This window comes from Excalfactoria chinensis, chromosome 4 (genome assembly GCF_039878825.1).
Source record: "Excalfactoria chinensis isolate bCotChi1 chromosome 4, bCotChi1.hap2, whole genome shotgun sequence".
Taxonomy (NCBI): domain Eukaryota; kingdom Metazoa; phylum Chordata; class Aves; order Galliformes; family Phasianidae; genus Excalfactoria; species Excalfactoria chinensis.
In genome coordinates, this window is record NC_092828.1 from 58,909,751 (window position 1) to 58,926,415 (window position 16,665).

The window sequence follows — 16,665 nt, forward strand, 5'->3', positions numbered from 1 at the left end:
TTGATGGATATTTTTCTTTCTACAGATGTGAGTACCTGGGCGTTCTTTTCATATAGTTTAAATAAACTGCTTATCATGAGAGAAACTTCTGAAGTTCAACTGTATATTAAAACAAACCAGTGGAACTGCAGCTTTTGGAATCCTGCTGCTGCTTGGCAGCGGCCTTGGATATGAGTGAGTTGTAAACTGCTAGCAAAAGCAACTCTATGCTAAAACCATTCCGAAAATGGTTAAGTCATGAAGAACTTCTTGCCAAGGAAATCTGCTAGTTTAGTTCTAAACACTTTTAAGTCTATAAAGATTTTGTTGTTTTCCTTGTTCTGATATTACTTAATAGGAAGTTTGTAACAATTTGACCCTTACTAAGAAACCAGCCTGCACAGGTATTTGTATTGAAGTCAAACAGTACTGCATTCTGTTTTGTGTGGAGAAATATATGGAGAGGCCACAGTGAGAAATGTTAAGTGCAACCATTGATCTCCTTTAGGATCCTTGAGCTAATAAGTAATGACTCCTGTTTCCCCTTTTGGCCCGTGACTTTGCAGTAACAGATAGCTGTTACCAGTGAGGTGTCCTGCGAACAACAGAAGGAACCTGGGCAATGGGCATGAGTATGGATTGCTGATTGCTGTAGCTTTCAGGGAGCATTTCAGTGTTCATTGTGACTGAATCCCATCTGAGTCTGGTAAAAGTCCTTTAGAATTATAACAGCATGTAAGTGCGGTCTTTTGAGTTGATTATGTATTTATATGGTAGATAGCACACATTTATTGGTAATGACAGTTACTTCAGGGATCAGTCAGCTTTATAGTGGGTGCTAGTCTTTCTTCCCTTAGGGTTCCCATAAGGTTTTGATTTATGCCCCCATCAGCATCTTTGCTTGCACCTCACTTTGTTATAAACAACTTATTTACCAGGTAAAACTGCCTTAAGAGGTCGTAGCTGAGGTGCTGTATGCAATGATACTGACTTTGTAAGACCAATCTCTCACTTTTCTTACTGACTACCATTACCTGGAACCTGCAGGTGAAGACATCCTCCTGCCCATCGGTTTATTGGGTCTAGTCTATGCTAGGAATTAGAGGAGATGAGAGCTTAAGGGATTTGAGGCTGTAGATGAGGGGGTTCAAAAATGAAGCAAAAAGGGAAGCCTTCTGTTGATACTTGTAACACTGTGATTTCCTGTCTACGGTCCAGCAAGGTATGTGTGTACTCTTAAAATTAACCCATGTGGAGACTGGCAGGCTTTAGCTTTGAGAACGCAGGATGCAGTCTGCCAAGTCTGTCTTTTTTCTTGTAGCTTGCACAGAAAGGTATACTAAAATCCACAGGTGAAAATACCATGCAAGTCAGACTCGAAGCTCACTGAAAACAGTAATTAACCCAGTTCTGATCTCAACACTTGATAATTACATCCAGTCTTTCAGACACTTAACTATGTAGAAGCAATTAAGGTAATAGCAATCCGTTTCAGGCTTCATAAATGTTAAACCAAGCTGAGACAAATCCAAAGTTTTTATTTAGTGTAAAGTCAGAAATACAACATCTTTAAAATGCTCATAAGTTAAATGAAGGCCGCAGTAGTGGGATGAAAAATGGTCTATAGATTAAGTGACTACTATATACAGACTGATGATGGATAAAATATCACTATCCAATCTTACAACACACAACCATGATTTTGAGATTACTTGATCTCAGAACTGCTCAAGTCTAGTAAGTGCATGCTGTGTTACTACTTGGTGTTTGTGGATGTCTCCCACAGTGTGGATGGAGATGTGCAGTGACATGGCCCAAAAGCTAGGATAGCACTAGTGAAATGCAGTTTTTAGAAGTCAGAAGCTTGGTGAGGTGTGTCTTCAATGCTCAAACCCTGGACCAGCCCTGTGATTTAATCCACCTGCTAGAAATTTCTGCACGTATTCAAAATTTCAGGTAGACAGCAATGTGACAAAGCAATCCAGACATGTTTAATAGTAACATCAGCTGCTTATAGGACCCTGTGATACAAACAGTATCAGCCACATGTGCCTTAGTGGGTGAAACTTTTGGTCATCTTATTTCTTGACGCAGATTCTGTAAACAGCCTTCAAGCCACAAAATATTAGTGCTTTGTTTTTGGTCACTTAACTCTGCTGACGTTCCAGTAAGTGCTTTACAGTCATTTTAAATAGAGGGAAATGGGAGATTTCACGATATCAGCTTACAGATGAGGAATAGCAGTGCTTCGCTGCCAAGAAGCTTGTGTTCTGAGATGGATTTATTCTGCCATGACATACACTCATTCACTTCCTCCAGCTTTACTTTACACATCTATCACAGCAAAACTGAAAGAGAAGCTTAAACTAATAGTTCCCTTTTGTTAGAAGGCAAAATAAAATGATTTCATCGCTAAAGAGACGGATCTCAGTTTTAGGCAGCATCCGTAAGAAGTCCATGCTGCTACATGACAAGATGAAACAGACCTAACAGTACTAAGCTAAAATTAACAGTGCTGTTTGTGTTTCAGCTTCTGCTCTTCTCTAACACTGATGATGTTAGATGTACCCTTTCTAGGGGAAGTGCTGGCACCCAGAATCTGGGCTGAGCTCCTTCTAAAGAAGCCAATCCAGTGAACTAAAACGGGACACCCTGACACCAGGCATTGCTCAGTGCAGCCCAGATCTGACAGACAGCAGCCTCTTCTGCCTCGGATGGTTTTGTGCTCTGTCTCTAGAGGTACTTCACAAGCTCTGGCCCCGTGGCAGGTAAACAGCTGCTGTAAGGCCTGAAGCAAGGACAAGTTTGGCACTTCAGGAGGAAAGTAAAAAGGTGGCAAGAAAATAATTGTTCCCAGCTTCTCACTATTCCACACTGTTGACAATGAGCATGAGGAAGAAGACCGCTGGCTTTCTGTTTGTCAAGCTCATTACTCAGGTTTTTGGTGAGTTTGGTTGGATAGTATGTTACAATGCAGAACCTGACCTTTCTTTAAGGAAAGAAAGCTAAAATAGGTTGAAGTGTGGATCTTATAAATGACAGACACGTTAATATTGCATCAATTTGATATTTCCCTGATGCAAGTTACTTATCCTTGTTCGCTTTAACATAACCCTTTCCAAAAAGCTTTGTTGTATTTCCTGCATGCAAACCCTACAAATAACGTCAGACTGTTACTGCGTTACAAAAATTCCTAACTGCTTTATAGGCTTCTGTTTAAAGCTGCTTTGCAGAGATGTGAACGGTACTACACAGTAATCTATCAACACTTGAGGTGAAGAAGGTGATGCAATTAGACTTTAAGTATTTTTACCAAGTAAGTTTTCAACACCATTTTATAACTATCATTTTTCTAGTCAAGAACACCAAGACCTCTAAGAGAGCCAACAAGACACGTTTGTTTATCTTGACAAACTGAACCCCATTCCTAACAAGATATGCTCATTTTTAATACAAATATGAAAGTCTAGTAAGTCTCTATGCTATATTTGCACATTGCTTAATCTTAATATACAAACTTGCATCTCCTGTTCATGATAATGTTCTTAATTCTGCTTATCACTGAAGTTCATAATCTTCAGGTACCCAGTAAAGCCACAAACTAAGATCATTTTAGCTCATGTAGCCTATGCCAGTTAAAACAAAAAAGACAGCAGCAATACAATGACATCACTCGTGAGCCAACCCTTACTTCCTTTTGCTTTTTGTGTCAGTGGTTTGGAAAACACTAGATGCTGACATCAGGTTTTCTATATACTGTCCAAGAACTTGGTTTTCTGATTTCAGTTTCAAGTTTTCTTCCTTAACAGCATCTACTCGTGCTGAGAGATCTGTGAAGGTGACATTGTGAGAAAAAAAAATATATTAAAATTAGACACTTTTGCATACAATAATGAATATATTCTGTGTGCCTACATCAAACCATTCAGGTTTTTCTTAATGTGGGGAACACTGCTCTAAGGTGTTACTTTAGGTAGAGCCTGAGAGTACCACGGCAGGTGGCACAGAGGGTACTTCAAGTCTGCTTTCCCTGCGTAATGCTGTTAATCTGTGTTCTTTCACTGACTGTTTGAATTAAGTTACTGCGGCTAAACTATCTGGAAACAAAGATGTAGGACAGCCAGCGAGCATGGGAAGTTAAACATATCACCCCTTCTGCCTGTTGTGTAGTGTGAGATTGCACTGCAGAAAAGACATCACTAATGTTTCTGAAGCCTTGTTTGTGTACCTTCAGCTGCATAAGCGATGTACTTGTCAACAGCAGCACTGTCAGACCAGGACAGCACGGCAGCATATGGTTCTCTTTCGTTTACAGTGTGCTTATGAAAAGTCTGAGGTGCCAAACTGCTAACCTTCAAGTGTGTGCTGCAGTTCCAAAACTTGATTAATAAGCCGTGTTTTCTCTTCTAATTCCACCTGATTCTCAGCCTCAACAGCTGCAATAAATCATAGGAGCTTTAATGCAATCGCTGTAATAGCTGGGAATTATACTAAGCAGAAAAAATAACGGAAAAGAACAAGAACATTAAGCGCTTATACCGTCCATGTCAGCATTCATCATTGTAGACTGGGCTCTCTCTGCTTTAGAACTCAGCCGGCCTGAGCGACGGTCTGCTTAAAGAAAAAGAAAGGGAACAGCAAACTGAGGCCCTGGATCTAGATTTCCCCTCGGCTCCATCAACCAGCGCCGCGCGCGATGCCGGCCCCCCGGCACCGATCTTTCTGGAAGCGGCTCCCGCAGAGGCCGAGCGGCAGCAGGCCGCTTGCTCTCACCGCCCACCCCGTCTTGTTTCAGGGCAACCGCGGTACCGCCGGACCCGGCTGCCTCGTTCCCCGCCGCCATCCCTCGCCCCACCTCCGCGGCCCTACGGAGCATCCAGGACGTCAGGAGCGGCTGCCGCCGGCGGCAGGGCCCGGACTGGCTGCGGCCCGAGCTGAGAAGCGCTCCGAGCCACCACCTGGGAGCCGGCCGCCTCCCCGCGCCGCAGCCCAGCACCGACCATCCCGCCGCGTCCCCACCTGGCGCTCCCGCGGGCTGCGCAGCGCCGGCCCGGCCGCAGCCCCGCCGCTCGCTCCCCTCCTTTCCTTCCTTCCTTTCCTCCCGCCGCGCCTGCGCCAGCGCCGCGCCTGCGCCGGGCTCGGACTGCCCGCGGGAGCCGGGCGGCGCGGGTTGGAGTTTGCGAGGAGCTGTGTCGCCTGGTTACCACAGGTGCTGCGAGCAGGGGGCTGCTCCACGGTTCCTGCAGGCGGCCGGTTCGTTCTTAGAAAAGCTGGCCTGGCGTGGAGCGGCCCGCATCTGCTTCCCTGAGCTTTTGCCGCTGTCTGAGAAGGGCAGAAGCGTTGGGATAAGTCCCAGCAACCCTCAGGTTGGTCAGCCCTGCTGTGTGGCTGCAGATGGGGAGGGTTTGGGGGTACGAGGTTGGCAGATTTGGTATAACCTGTGTTCGCAGAGCCGTTCCGCTTTGGTTCTGTTGGTCAACTTACTGCTTTCTACTTCAGAGATAAAGTGCTGAAGTGAAATAACTTTAGCACATGGTGGAAATTAGTTGTTTTCTGATGTGTAGCGGTATTCCAGCACACGTTCTGTAGTTTAAAGAAGGAACTGGAGGGTCCTCCTTGCTGGAACACTCGGGTGCTGCCCTAAGTGGCGTTCCGCTGCTCAGTTTATTAAGCTGTTTTTACGCTTAGACTCTCCATCCCTTGCTTCAGGTAAGTGGATTTTCTGACTGAAGAGCTACAAAGAGAGCTTGTAATGCTGAGCAGCCACAGAGCGCCCAGCGTCAGAACTGACTGAGACATAACCAAGAACCAGTGCTAATCCCTTTCTTTCTTACTAATAGATTCCCTATCCTCTAAGGCAGGTTTTTTTTCAAAGCCGGGGAGTGCTCCCAGTGCTGCCAGCTGTGTTGTATTCGATTTAGAATGGTGTCAGTCACTTTATGGATGCAATTACTTAGACTTACCATGTGTACTGTGTTCCTATTTAAGGTTTCCTAAAACTAACCAACATGGCTGGAAAAATGAATAAGTTTATTATTAATTAATTGGTTAATATTAGTAATTTCGCTGAAAGAGCTTTTTTGTTTAAAATAGCAACATTCTGCCTTAGGATATAGAATCATAGAATGGCCTGGGTTGAAAAGGACCTTAAAGATCCCTGCCACATGCAGGGTTGCCAACCACCAGACCAGGCTGCCCAGAGCCACATCCAGGCTGGCCTTGAATGCCTCCAGGGATGGGGCATCCACAGCCTCTCTGGGCAACCTGTTCCAGTGCTTCACCACCCTCCGTGTGAAAAACCTCCTCCTAATCTCTAACCTAAACCTCCCCTGTCTCAGTAAAACCATTCCCCTTGTCCTATCACCATCTGCCCTCATAAACCAGTGTTCCCCCTCCTGTTTTATGCTCTCTTCTAGTACTGGAAGGCCACAGTGAGGTCTCCCCAGAACCTTCTCTTCTCCAAGCTAAGCAAGCCCAGTTCTTTCAACCTTTCCTCACAGGAGAGGTGCTCCAGCCCTCTGACCATCTTGGTGACCTTTCTCTGGACCTGTTCCGAGAGCTCTGCATCTTTCTTGTGCTGGGGGCCCCAGCCCTGGACTCAGTACTCCAGATGGGGCCTCACAAGTGCCGAGTGCTCATCCACCAGGACCCTCAAGTCCGTCTCTGCAGGGCTGCTCTCAAGGGGTTCTTCTCCCATAAGGCATAATGGGAGTGCATAGGTCTGTGCAGTTACTAAACTGCAGGAGTGAATTCCATTGCCCTGAACTCAGATTCTAACAGTCACTGTTTTTCAGAGGTTTCGTTTCTGGATCAGTTGTGTACGTGCTGTTTTCCCATGGCACACAGCACACACCGACAAGCCCTTGGCTTCCTTTCTAGCAGCAGTTACAGGCACCAACAGCGCCTGCGTGAACTGGCTGATGACAGAGGCTTCACTGTTCACCACAGGAATGGAAATGCATTCTCCTCATTACCAGAAGCTGTTGTTAAACTTCTCTGTGAGTCGTTTGCTATTTGAGCTGTGCTAATTTTCCCCTTAGTATTTGCACAAAGAAGGATATGAAAAGGATGGCAGTTGTCACAAAAACATTGTAGATGGACTTTTTAGCAGGGTTCCATAAAGCTCTACTGGTAATTTTGAGATGAAAACCATGTTTCCTTTGGTTAGGACAAAAATAATAATAATAAAGAGTAAGATCATGTATGTTTGTTTTGCAGTGAAGAGAAGCTTGAGCACTAAGCAGAGGGAAATACGGAAACCTTTGTAGCTGTTTGGTGTCATCTCCCTGTTTTATTTTTGGTCTGATTTCCTCAGTATCTGTAATTTATTTAGTTTATTGAGGGAATGTCCTCAAGTGCTGAGTTTCTAAATGGAAAGCTATTTCTTTCACTAGAGGTGAAATCATTTTCTACTTTCAACAAGTGTTGTTAATGAAGACTTCCCTTTGTTTCATAAGCTTTTGCTATCGATACTGAAACACTGATTGTGAAGTTTCTGCCTCGCTACCATTTTGTATTTGTCTCGATCTACATGAGAATACCTTCTCTTTTTTTTTAACACCTGTGTACTTAATGGATAGAGAAATGCATCTCTTTTGGAAGAGCATCAGGTATTAACTATTCGTGGAGCACACTCAGCTAATCAAATTCAATAACCCCTGTTGCTTTGCCACAATGGCTTTTCAGTCTGCTAAGCAAACTTTGATATGAAGGTTGTTTTCTTACTGTGTTATCAGATTGCACATACGTAGCATGTTCTGCTTGTCTTTAGTTTCTTTGCCATTGTACTTTGAGAGGTGGGGGAAGGCCTAATGCAATTACAAACGTACTGGAGTTCATTAAAACCAGTGGATCTCTCTGATCCAACTTAAGATTTAATTATGGAACATTTGCTTCTAAAACATCAGATCATTCTCAGGTGAAATCTGGTGGCTTATTCTTTGTTTCAGTATCTACATGTTGCTGGTCCATTTTCTTTATTCCTTGCTTGAGATTGCTGTTGGCCATCCTAAGGAATCTTCTTCTCCCTTGTTGTGTAAAACTTTTTTGTCTAATCTTCCCACTCTTGTGGAACTGATGTCCATCTCCAGCCTGAAGGCTGTGAGACCTGTTCTGTTTGTTAGCTTCTGTGCTCTGCAGTTACAATAATTAGTCTTAACTTTAGCTGGGAGAGCCAAGGAGAGCTGTTTGCTCTAAAGCATGTGATAGCCCTTTCCTGCCTTAAGTTAGGAGTTAGCTTGCTCCCTGACCTCTGGGTGTTACCCTCTGGCAGAACGAATGGACGGGGACTGTCATATTCACCATGAATCTTACTATGTATGTTCTGTCAATGTTGCCCTTGTGTTAAAAGCTCGCTTGAAAACATCACTTACTCTCAGTTACTCTGAATTTCTTTCTCTGCTTCTGCATGACTCTCCCCAGATCTTCACTTCAGGGGGGAAAGCTCTGGTATTGCCAGCAGATCCAGCATAGTGAAGCATTGCTTTCTGTCCTCTTTGTGTTAAAATGAGCTCCCTCTGAGTTTGGGTGCATTCATGCTGTCAGGAGTCATGTAGATGTAAGTGCTGAGATACAGCAAAGTCTTATTGCACAGTTGCTTAGCAGCTACTTCAATATTAGTGCCATCTGCAGAGTCACGGGATATACCTTTTCCTACTGTTCTCCTTCTTATGGGGAAATGCCAGGCCTGTAGCAATGGAGAGTTCTCCTGACAACACAGCTTTCACCAGGATCTACATAGAATCATAGAGTTACCCAGGTTGAAAAAGACCTCAAAGATCATCAAGTCCAACCACAGCCTAACCATAGTACCCTAACTCTAACAACCCTCTGCTAAATCATATCACTGAGCACCACATACAAACGGTGTTTAAACACATCCAGGGATGGTGACTCAAGCACACACTGAGGAGCCTATTCCAGTGCTTAACAACCCTTTCTGTAAAGAAGCTTGTCCTGATATCCAACCTAAACCTGAGGCCATTTCCCCTCGCCCTGTCACCTGTCACCAGTGAGTAAAGACCTGCCCCACTCTCACTGTAAGCACCTTTCAGGCACTGGAAGAGAGCAATAAGGTCTCCCCTGAGGCTCCTTTTCCCCAGACTAAACAGCCCCAGCTCCCTCAGCCTCTCCTCATGATTCTCCAAGCCCTTCACAAGCCTTGTTGCCCTTCTCTGGACCTTCTCCAGTACCTCCATGTCCTTTTTGTACTGAGGTGTCCAAAACTGGACACAGTACTTGAGGTGAGGCCTCACCGATGCCGAGTACAGGGGCAGGATGACTTCCCTAGTCCAGCCAACCACACCATTCCTGATACAAGCCAGGATGCCATTGGCCCTCTTGGCCACCTGGGCACACTGCTGGCTCATATTCAGCTGACTGTCCATCAGTATATATTTGTGTCACTGTGAATATTTAGCTTAGTAACATTGTTGTAGGTCTGCTTATGTGCTATATAAAGTAACTGCATTTAAGTGTCCACTTCAGCTACATTGTCCTAATATGAGACTGCTAGAAAACTGCTCTCAAAATCAGATCTGCTCAACTTTTTGTTTTTGTATAGGTGGTAAAGACAGCAAGTACAATAACATTCTTTAAGCTAAAAACGAGACAAAACGGCCAATTGTTTTTTAAAAATAAAAGGACTTGTAGCATTCATTAAGCAGCAATTCAATTTTCTAACGTGTGTAAGTCAGTGCAGCTGTATGACAGCCAAGCTAACATGATCTGGTTGCTACTCTGGCTACACCTTTCTAAATAAATTATTATCAGTTCATATTAACTCATTTTTCCCAGTGTGTGGAGCTAGCAGAACTATCTTACTTCCCATCCCAAATCGTTTCTATTCCTTAAACCAGAAGGGCAGGAGGCGGCTTGTTTGTGTAGCTTCCTTTACAAGTTAATGCTTGATAGTTGGGATTTAAGTGGATCGGCTCGTTTCAGTTACCGATTAATTTGCATCCCTTCTTGTGAGCTCTCTCTGGAGTAAGGCAGAGGTGATCGTTCCGTATTCATACCGTCTGTATTTATTTTGTCTGAAGCAGTACTGAGTTAACGCTTCTGTAAGTCTCTTCACAAGCAGCGAAAGGCTCTGTGTGCTCAGGGGGTGAGCGTAAACTACCACATGCTGTTACGGCAGGGCTGCAGTAGCCCCCAGACTCCCAAGATCTCAACTCTAATCACAAGACTTGCTTAACTACACAACTAAAAGTCTTTACTTGGGGGCATTTTCTTAAAAATACACTGTAACTTATAGTTAGTATCTGCAGGCTTGTGTGCTCACCCGGTGTTCTTATTCAGCCCGTGGGATCTCTTTTGTCTCAATAGATAAATGTAGTTTCTTACCTGGATCATCTGCCAAAGAAATGTTGGTGAAAGTGCCATCCTCCTCATCTATGGGTAAATCCATTTTGTTTCCTTCTTTCGAAGTTTTCAGGGAAGCCCATTAAGCCTGGCAGTTGTCAGCCATTTTCAGTGCACGCAGCTTCTCTTGTTAAATCCTTAATGAGGCGAGCACAGGTGTGTCACCCGATCCTGCGGGCAGCTACACGTCGCGCGGTGCCATCTCTCCTGTGAACCTTGAGCTTCTTTCCGGAAATTGTTAACCTGGACTACCAGCTTCATCGGATACGTGCTGAGCAAACACTGTAATTACACGCCTTCTGGGGAAGAGCTGTGCCTTCACCTGAATCGGAGGGAAGGGGGGTGGTAGTGCTTGTGGTTTTCATCAAGGCCTCTGTAAGGCGGTTTGCTCTTTTGTTTTGTGTTTTTCATAGAAGAAAAGCCTTAACGTTATGTGATCATAAAATGTTACTTCAGGCACATGCAATGAGTGGATTTTGCAGTACCACATTTAGCATGTAATCTTTAAATACTCTGGGATTTTACTGACTTGAGCAGCCTCACCAAAACCAACTGACCGATGTGCACGAGTGAAGTAAAACAAGTGAGCGTTGGGCTTCTGTGAGAGGAGGTGGGAGAAAGAAGGAGAAAATAGCTTCAAAGGAAACCCGAGCTTTTGGGGCAGTTTATTTTTGCATTCTTCAAAAAAAGTGACCATCATTTAAACATACAAACTAGGAGGTCACCTCGTGCTTCTTACCTCTTAAGAATAACTTTCTTTTCCACGCATTGGATAGCATCACTGTTTGTGATTAAGTTAAAAGTATACATAGCCCGGGTCTTGGTTAAAGACAGTGTGGTGGGCAGTGGAACTGCTCCTTGCTCAGATTGCATGACTGTCCTACCTGACTTGGATTTTTTAATCAAAATTTACATGCAGAAAAAGACCAGGTTTAGTTGTTGTCAAATATTTTTTCTTAATTAGGAACCTTTCTGAAGTCTTGCTGAAAATTGAATTTAGTTCTGTGAAGTGTTGCCTGACTTACAGCAATGATGGATGTGACGCTTTCTTCTGGTCCCTTAACTGCTTGTGTGTGTTTTTGCTTTTAGTTAAGCCTGTAAAATAGGGAAGGTGCTGACAACCATCTTCAGGGATGACTGAAAATCAAGGATGCCTTACATTTTCAGAACAGTGTTGAGTGTTATTCAGGCTTAGTTCTGACCCATGCAAAGCACAGTGTTCTGGCATCTCTATAATGTTTTATGTTCATTTGTAAATTCTGAATGAAGAAGAAAAGTGGAACGGGAGAGAGGAGAAAAGAAAGCAGTGAATGGACTCTTGTGCAGGCAGCTGCTTTGTCATTGTCCAGTGCTGGTTCAGCTGTTACCTACTCTTTGCTTGGCCATCGCCAACAGTAACTGCTTACTATCCCTGTGTGTTGTCAGGTTGGAATTTGATTATCTTCCCTCTAGGAGAGGGGATTCTGTATTCTTTTCCCTCCTTCTTTCAGTGATACAGTAGTGTGCTTCAGAACCCAGTCGGTAGCACTCATAAAGCTAGAAAACATTTTGATTTTTGTCTTTTTCCTTTTTGGTTCCCAGATACTTTATATATGGTTGAAGCAAGTCAACAACTTGGATTGGAAGGGTATATCCTAAACACTCATGCAGTTATACAGTATTACCTCTGCGTTTTGTAAAACTTCATGCCCACAGAACTAAGGGTAAGCGTAATTGACTTTTCTTGTCTGTGTCAGTGTTGTTCTAAGAGACCAGCCATACGGGCTCCCTCTGATAGGAGCAGTTTCCAGGTAGATCATTAACTAGCATTAGACAAAGACTTGTGCAGCAGCATAGTGAATATAGGAGCTGTGCAGCTGTTACTCGTGTCTGGGTCGCAGCCATCACTAAAAGTGATGCTGAGCAGAAGCTGTATTTAATATGCGTGGGTAAGAAGGACTCCTCAGGGTGAAGAAGTATGAGGCACACCAATCCCCATAGGCCACAGGCCTATGGCCAGGCACGCTGCTTTGCGCACAACTATTAACAGGGCTGCATGGTTTCCCTGAAGGCCTCTGCTGTCTGTGAGGACCTGGACTTCTGTTAAGTTTTTTGGAGGCCTGCACAGCTTGTCCATGGAGTTCTCCTTTTTGGAGTTCAATTAGTGTGCCAGCAGAGAGGGGTGGGCTTTAGTTGCGTGGGCTTCACAGGCACTCTCATTTCCCTTTTGCCCACAAAGATTTCCATGTTTCAAACATGCTTATGGGAGTGCTGTGGTGAGGAACACTTCCTTTGGTGGAGGCCTGCTGTCTGTGAAATCTCTCTTTGGGCAGGAGAAGCCATGCACATGTGGAGTAGGAGTACCCCCTGCTTGCTGTCCTCGTGTTTTCCTTATGAGGAAGAGCAGAAAAGATTTTGTTTTGGACACATTTCACAGTGCTTCTATTTCATGTCTTTTTGGAGAGGCAAGAGGGGTCAGAGACAGGAGGCTGGCCAGCTGAGAGTCCTCGCTGACCCCTTGCTCCAAAGGTGTAATTGTCGGGAAGTTCCTGGTGTTGTTCTAATGCTCTCTGTCTCAGCAGTACAAAAGATTTTTCTTTATGTAAAGTTAAAAACACCAAAGCTGTAGGTTTATGTTGGTTTAGGGGGGACACAGAGTGCCCAGGGTAGGTTAGGTCACTGCTGTAGCAGTGTGTGAGTGATGTCCTGTCAGTCTGTGCTGGTCTGATCAGGAGTCCACTCCGAAGACAAGCTGTGCAATGCAGATGTGTAAGGTGAAAGCTATACAGTCTGTTACATACACTAACAGGGGATTCTGAAAGGGGATACCTGTGTTTTGAATCCTTCTGCTCATAGTCAGCACCTTTGAAAGCACTGTGGCTGTTTCCAGTGAGACAATGTCTGAGTATAAAGAGGAGCAGAATCCACCTCTGACTGTGCAGTTCTGTAACACAGATGTGCATAAATTCGCCAGTACTTTGTGGTGTACAGCAAAATGTTTGGAATTATTTTCCTTACGCTAAACGTTCTAAAAAAGCATCCACTTTATCACTTACACACAGTGTATTAAACACGGCATCTTAAAAATATGGGCCTTGTTAGGAAGTGACGGCTGCCGGCGTGTTTCTGTTTTAATGAACTTAGAAGGGAACTGCTGCACATGTTTAGTGCATGCTAATAAAGCAGTGATAGTGCTAGTACATTCACAGCATGCTCAGAGCTAGCCTGACTGACACTGCATGACAGTAACCTACTTGCAGAACAACACTTTGCTGAGGTAGTGACAGAAGTGTATGAAATGTGTCATTGGCAGATTTAACCAGTACACTAGGGTGTATTAGTACTTGTCAGCAAGTCTCCTAGGTGTATGTGCTCTTCCTTCCTGCCTCACCACTTTCCCCAGTTTAAGATACTTATGAGCTCTGTTGTGGCAGCCTTGCAAATGTTGAGATGAGCTCCGATGGCATGTTATGCAAATGAACGTCAGCATTTGCGAATGCTGCTTCTCAAGCTGCACTGACAATTGGCCACCTGGAAACCATCCATGACAACTGCCCACTTGCTCTCGTGCCCACTCACTTGCTACATTTAATTATGATAAAAGTGTACATATTGTTTTCTGCCTCCGTACTTATTTTTAAGTGGGATCTGAACCTCTGCTGTCTGAAAATGAGGGACTTGTTCATAACATCGGGTATGTATGTCTTGAAATAGACCCGCTTTCTTTCGCACTTGTCCGTTTCACTCTCAGATTTCCTGCCGTGCATCTGTCTGGACATGGGGAACATTTGTCTGCTAAGCTAAAAGGCAAATAAAAAAGGTACTGCTTCAGAGTACCTCACATACTCCTTGAAGTTTAATTCTAGTGTGGTTCCTGTAAAACTAGGTGGTGACCGGGCAAAGGGGGAGACTACCTGTATTTTACTAGTTGTGAATTATAGCAGTGTGTTCCATTTCCCACTCCTTTCATTTGATGTGTCTTTTCATAATTCTTACCTAGGTGACTTGGTGTATGCAACATGAGGCAGAGCAGCACTTTTCATTGGGTGCTGGAAGTGACTAAGAATCATCAGTCTGCCTTTCTCTTTGAATGCAAGCTTGCTCTCCTTCACTCCACTCATCTGTAATTTTGAAGATGGAACTAATTCAGCAACAGAGTTGGCTCAGGTAAATTCTACATATCTCACGGGATTTCACTTTGTTCTTTAAAGCTACTAGGAAATTATTGGTTAACTCACTGGAATACACCATTTCACTGACCACAAGCGTTCTTTCTTTATCACTATGGCCATACTAAATGTTTCGTTCAGCTCTTGGTAATATGCAGAACATTGGGTGGTGCATAACACTGCTCCAGAATGCCTGTTGCCTGTGCTTTATTCTTTTATTGGTGTTCTCTGATGTGGCTGGCCATTGCCATCCTTCTAAACTGAACTTGACCACTCAGACTGTAAGAACTCTTTCCTCTTCGTGGTCCTTCCAGGAGCCATCCAGGTATGTAACCAGCTAACCCGTGTTCTTTCATTCCACAGTGCAATTAAATGGAAAATACTTCAGGTTTTAAATATGTAGTCACTAAAATAGTATTCATTGTGGAAGATCCAATCAGTTTATTAATTTGATTGTTGATTAATCAACAAAGTAATAACTGATCTCACTTTGCAAACAAATTACAAAAATATGTGGATCTTGATACAGAAATTTCCCTTTGTGATGGTTCAAGTGCTGAGGTTGCTGCTTTGGGTATTTAAGCAGTCTAGCTTGCTGCTTCAGGAACACAATAAGCTGGCTTTTACTGCACCATGTACTGCAGCAGCAAGACAGATACTGGTACACTGTCCAACACTGTGTCCGCCCACAGACTCTTCTCTGTCTTTTCTCTTTCTTCTCTATCTTGGCACTTAGAAGGAAAAGATAAGGGACTTTAAAGTATTCTGCCAATTCAAACTTACTTTGAAAAATCTAATTGTGGTCCCTTTATTGCCTGAATTCTGTCTGCCTCGGGCTTGATCAGCTTCACTGCAAGTACCCCGTGTGGGACGCCTGCTGTTGCTGGAAGCTTTTAAAGAAGGGTCGTGTGGAACAGCTTACGTTGGTCTTGCTGACTCTGTGCACTGAGGGAGTTTTGGCGTTTGTCAGTTTTTCTGCTGCTGTCTGCCTCCTGCTCTGTCACATACCTGAAACCTTTGCCAAGGCCAGTAAACAGGCTGCCATACTTTGCCTACTGAGCTGCCAGTATGCTGCAGAATAATGTATCAGTCATTCAGCAGTCAGATGCTAGGTGTGACAATGAGAAGGACAAATTCTTTCATGTGTATACAAACATTTTTTCAAAGACCTGTACTTTTACTAATGTTATTGATGTTCTCATAGCGATGCTTCATTTGAAGATCTCACTTTCCTGTTGTTGCATATCTTGTCTTTAAAACTGAGATTATTTAATGCTCTTCGCAGAAATCCCCCTGTAATACAATCATGTGACATGGTTGCTGGACCATCTTTGTCTTGCTGGCTTTTGAATGTTATCTGTTTGCACTGCAGCTGTGCTGGATTTTCTTTACTACAAGTATTTTGGAAGGTTACTGCTGATGGCATCTGTGGCTGAAGCTAGTCTGGAGAGATTAATTATTTAACGAGACTAATGCTTTTAATGGTCTTGACAATCAATAACACATAATAATACAATAGCATAATACAATAATAATACAGCAGTTGAAAGAGACCTCGTGCATGCTTAAAAAACAAAAACAAACAAACAAAAAACAGTTTCTAAAGCAGAAAGAGATTATTGGACCTATTCTAGCTTCCATAAAATGGGCTGTTTCCCAGTGACTATTAATAGAGTTGTGCCCAGTGTCATTGAGTAGCATTGCCAGACCTTACAAGTCTTCCAATAGTTGGTGTTCCTTAAAAAAGTCATTTTTCTTTAAAACCACCACCACCACCACCAACAACAAAAAGCAAAACTTGTGATTAGGATCAAGACTTTAAAGCAAAGACACCTGGGAACCCTGGAAGAAACCGAACGCATGTGAGAAGTATCAGAGGGTATTAAGGAAAAATTTCTGCTTAAAATGCCTTGTACTGTAAGTCACAATACTTAAATGGTTGAGGCCTTACTTTGTTTCTGTGCCTCATTGTTAGAAAGTACTTCATTGACTGTTTATTTATTTTACTTGAGACTGTGGGAGCAGTTGTTACGAAGTATTGACTTCTATGTTTTGGAGGGTCTTCCCTCGTGAACTTTCTGGGTGGGGATCAGGTCATACTAGAATGAAGGATTCCTGTTTTGATTTCAGAAAGTTGGAAGGAGGAGGTAATTGAATTGTGTATGAACAAACTCAA

At 43.5% G+C, this 16,665-nt stretch overlaps 1 protein-coding gene across 2 annotated transcripts; it reads right to left on the reverse strand.

Annotated features, from left to right (window-relative positions):
- Positions 1 to 1,497: 1,497 nt before the first annotated feature.
- Positions 1,498 to 5,132, reverse strand: SCOC (short coiled-coil protein). 2 transcript variants are annotated; one of them, XM_072335994.1, is made up of 4 exons: positions 4,999 to 5,132; positions 4,519 to 4,590; positions 4,332 to 4,415; positions 1,498 to 3,809 (listed from the first exon to the last, which is right to left on the reverse strand). In XM_072335994.1, the coding sequence occupies exons 2-4, from the start codon at positions 4,538 to 4,540 to the stop codon at positions 3,667 to 3,669; spliced, it is 249 nt and encodes an 82-aa protein (XP_072192095.1). In that variant the 5' UTR covers positions 4,541 to 4,590; positions 4,999 to 5,132; the 3' UTR covers positions 1,498 to 3,666. The 2 variants fall into 2 exon arrangements, with proteins under 2 accessions (XP_072192095.1, XP_072192094.1); XM_072335993.1 differs by lacking the exon at positions 4,332 to 4,415 and having other exon boundaries at positions 4,999 to 5,108.
- Between the last annotated feature and the right edge of the window lie 11,533 nt (positions 5,133 to 16,665).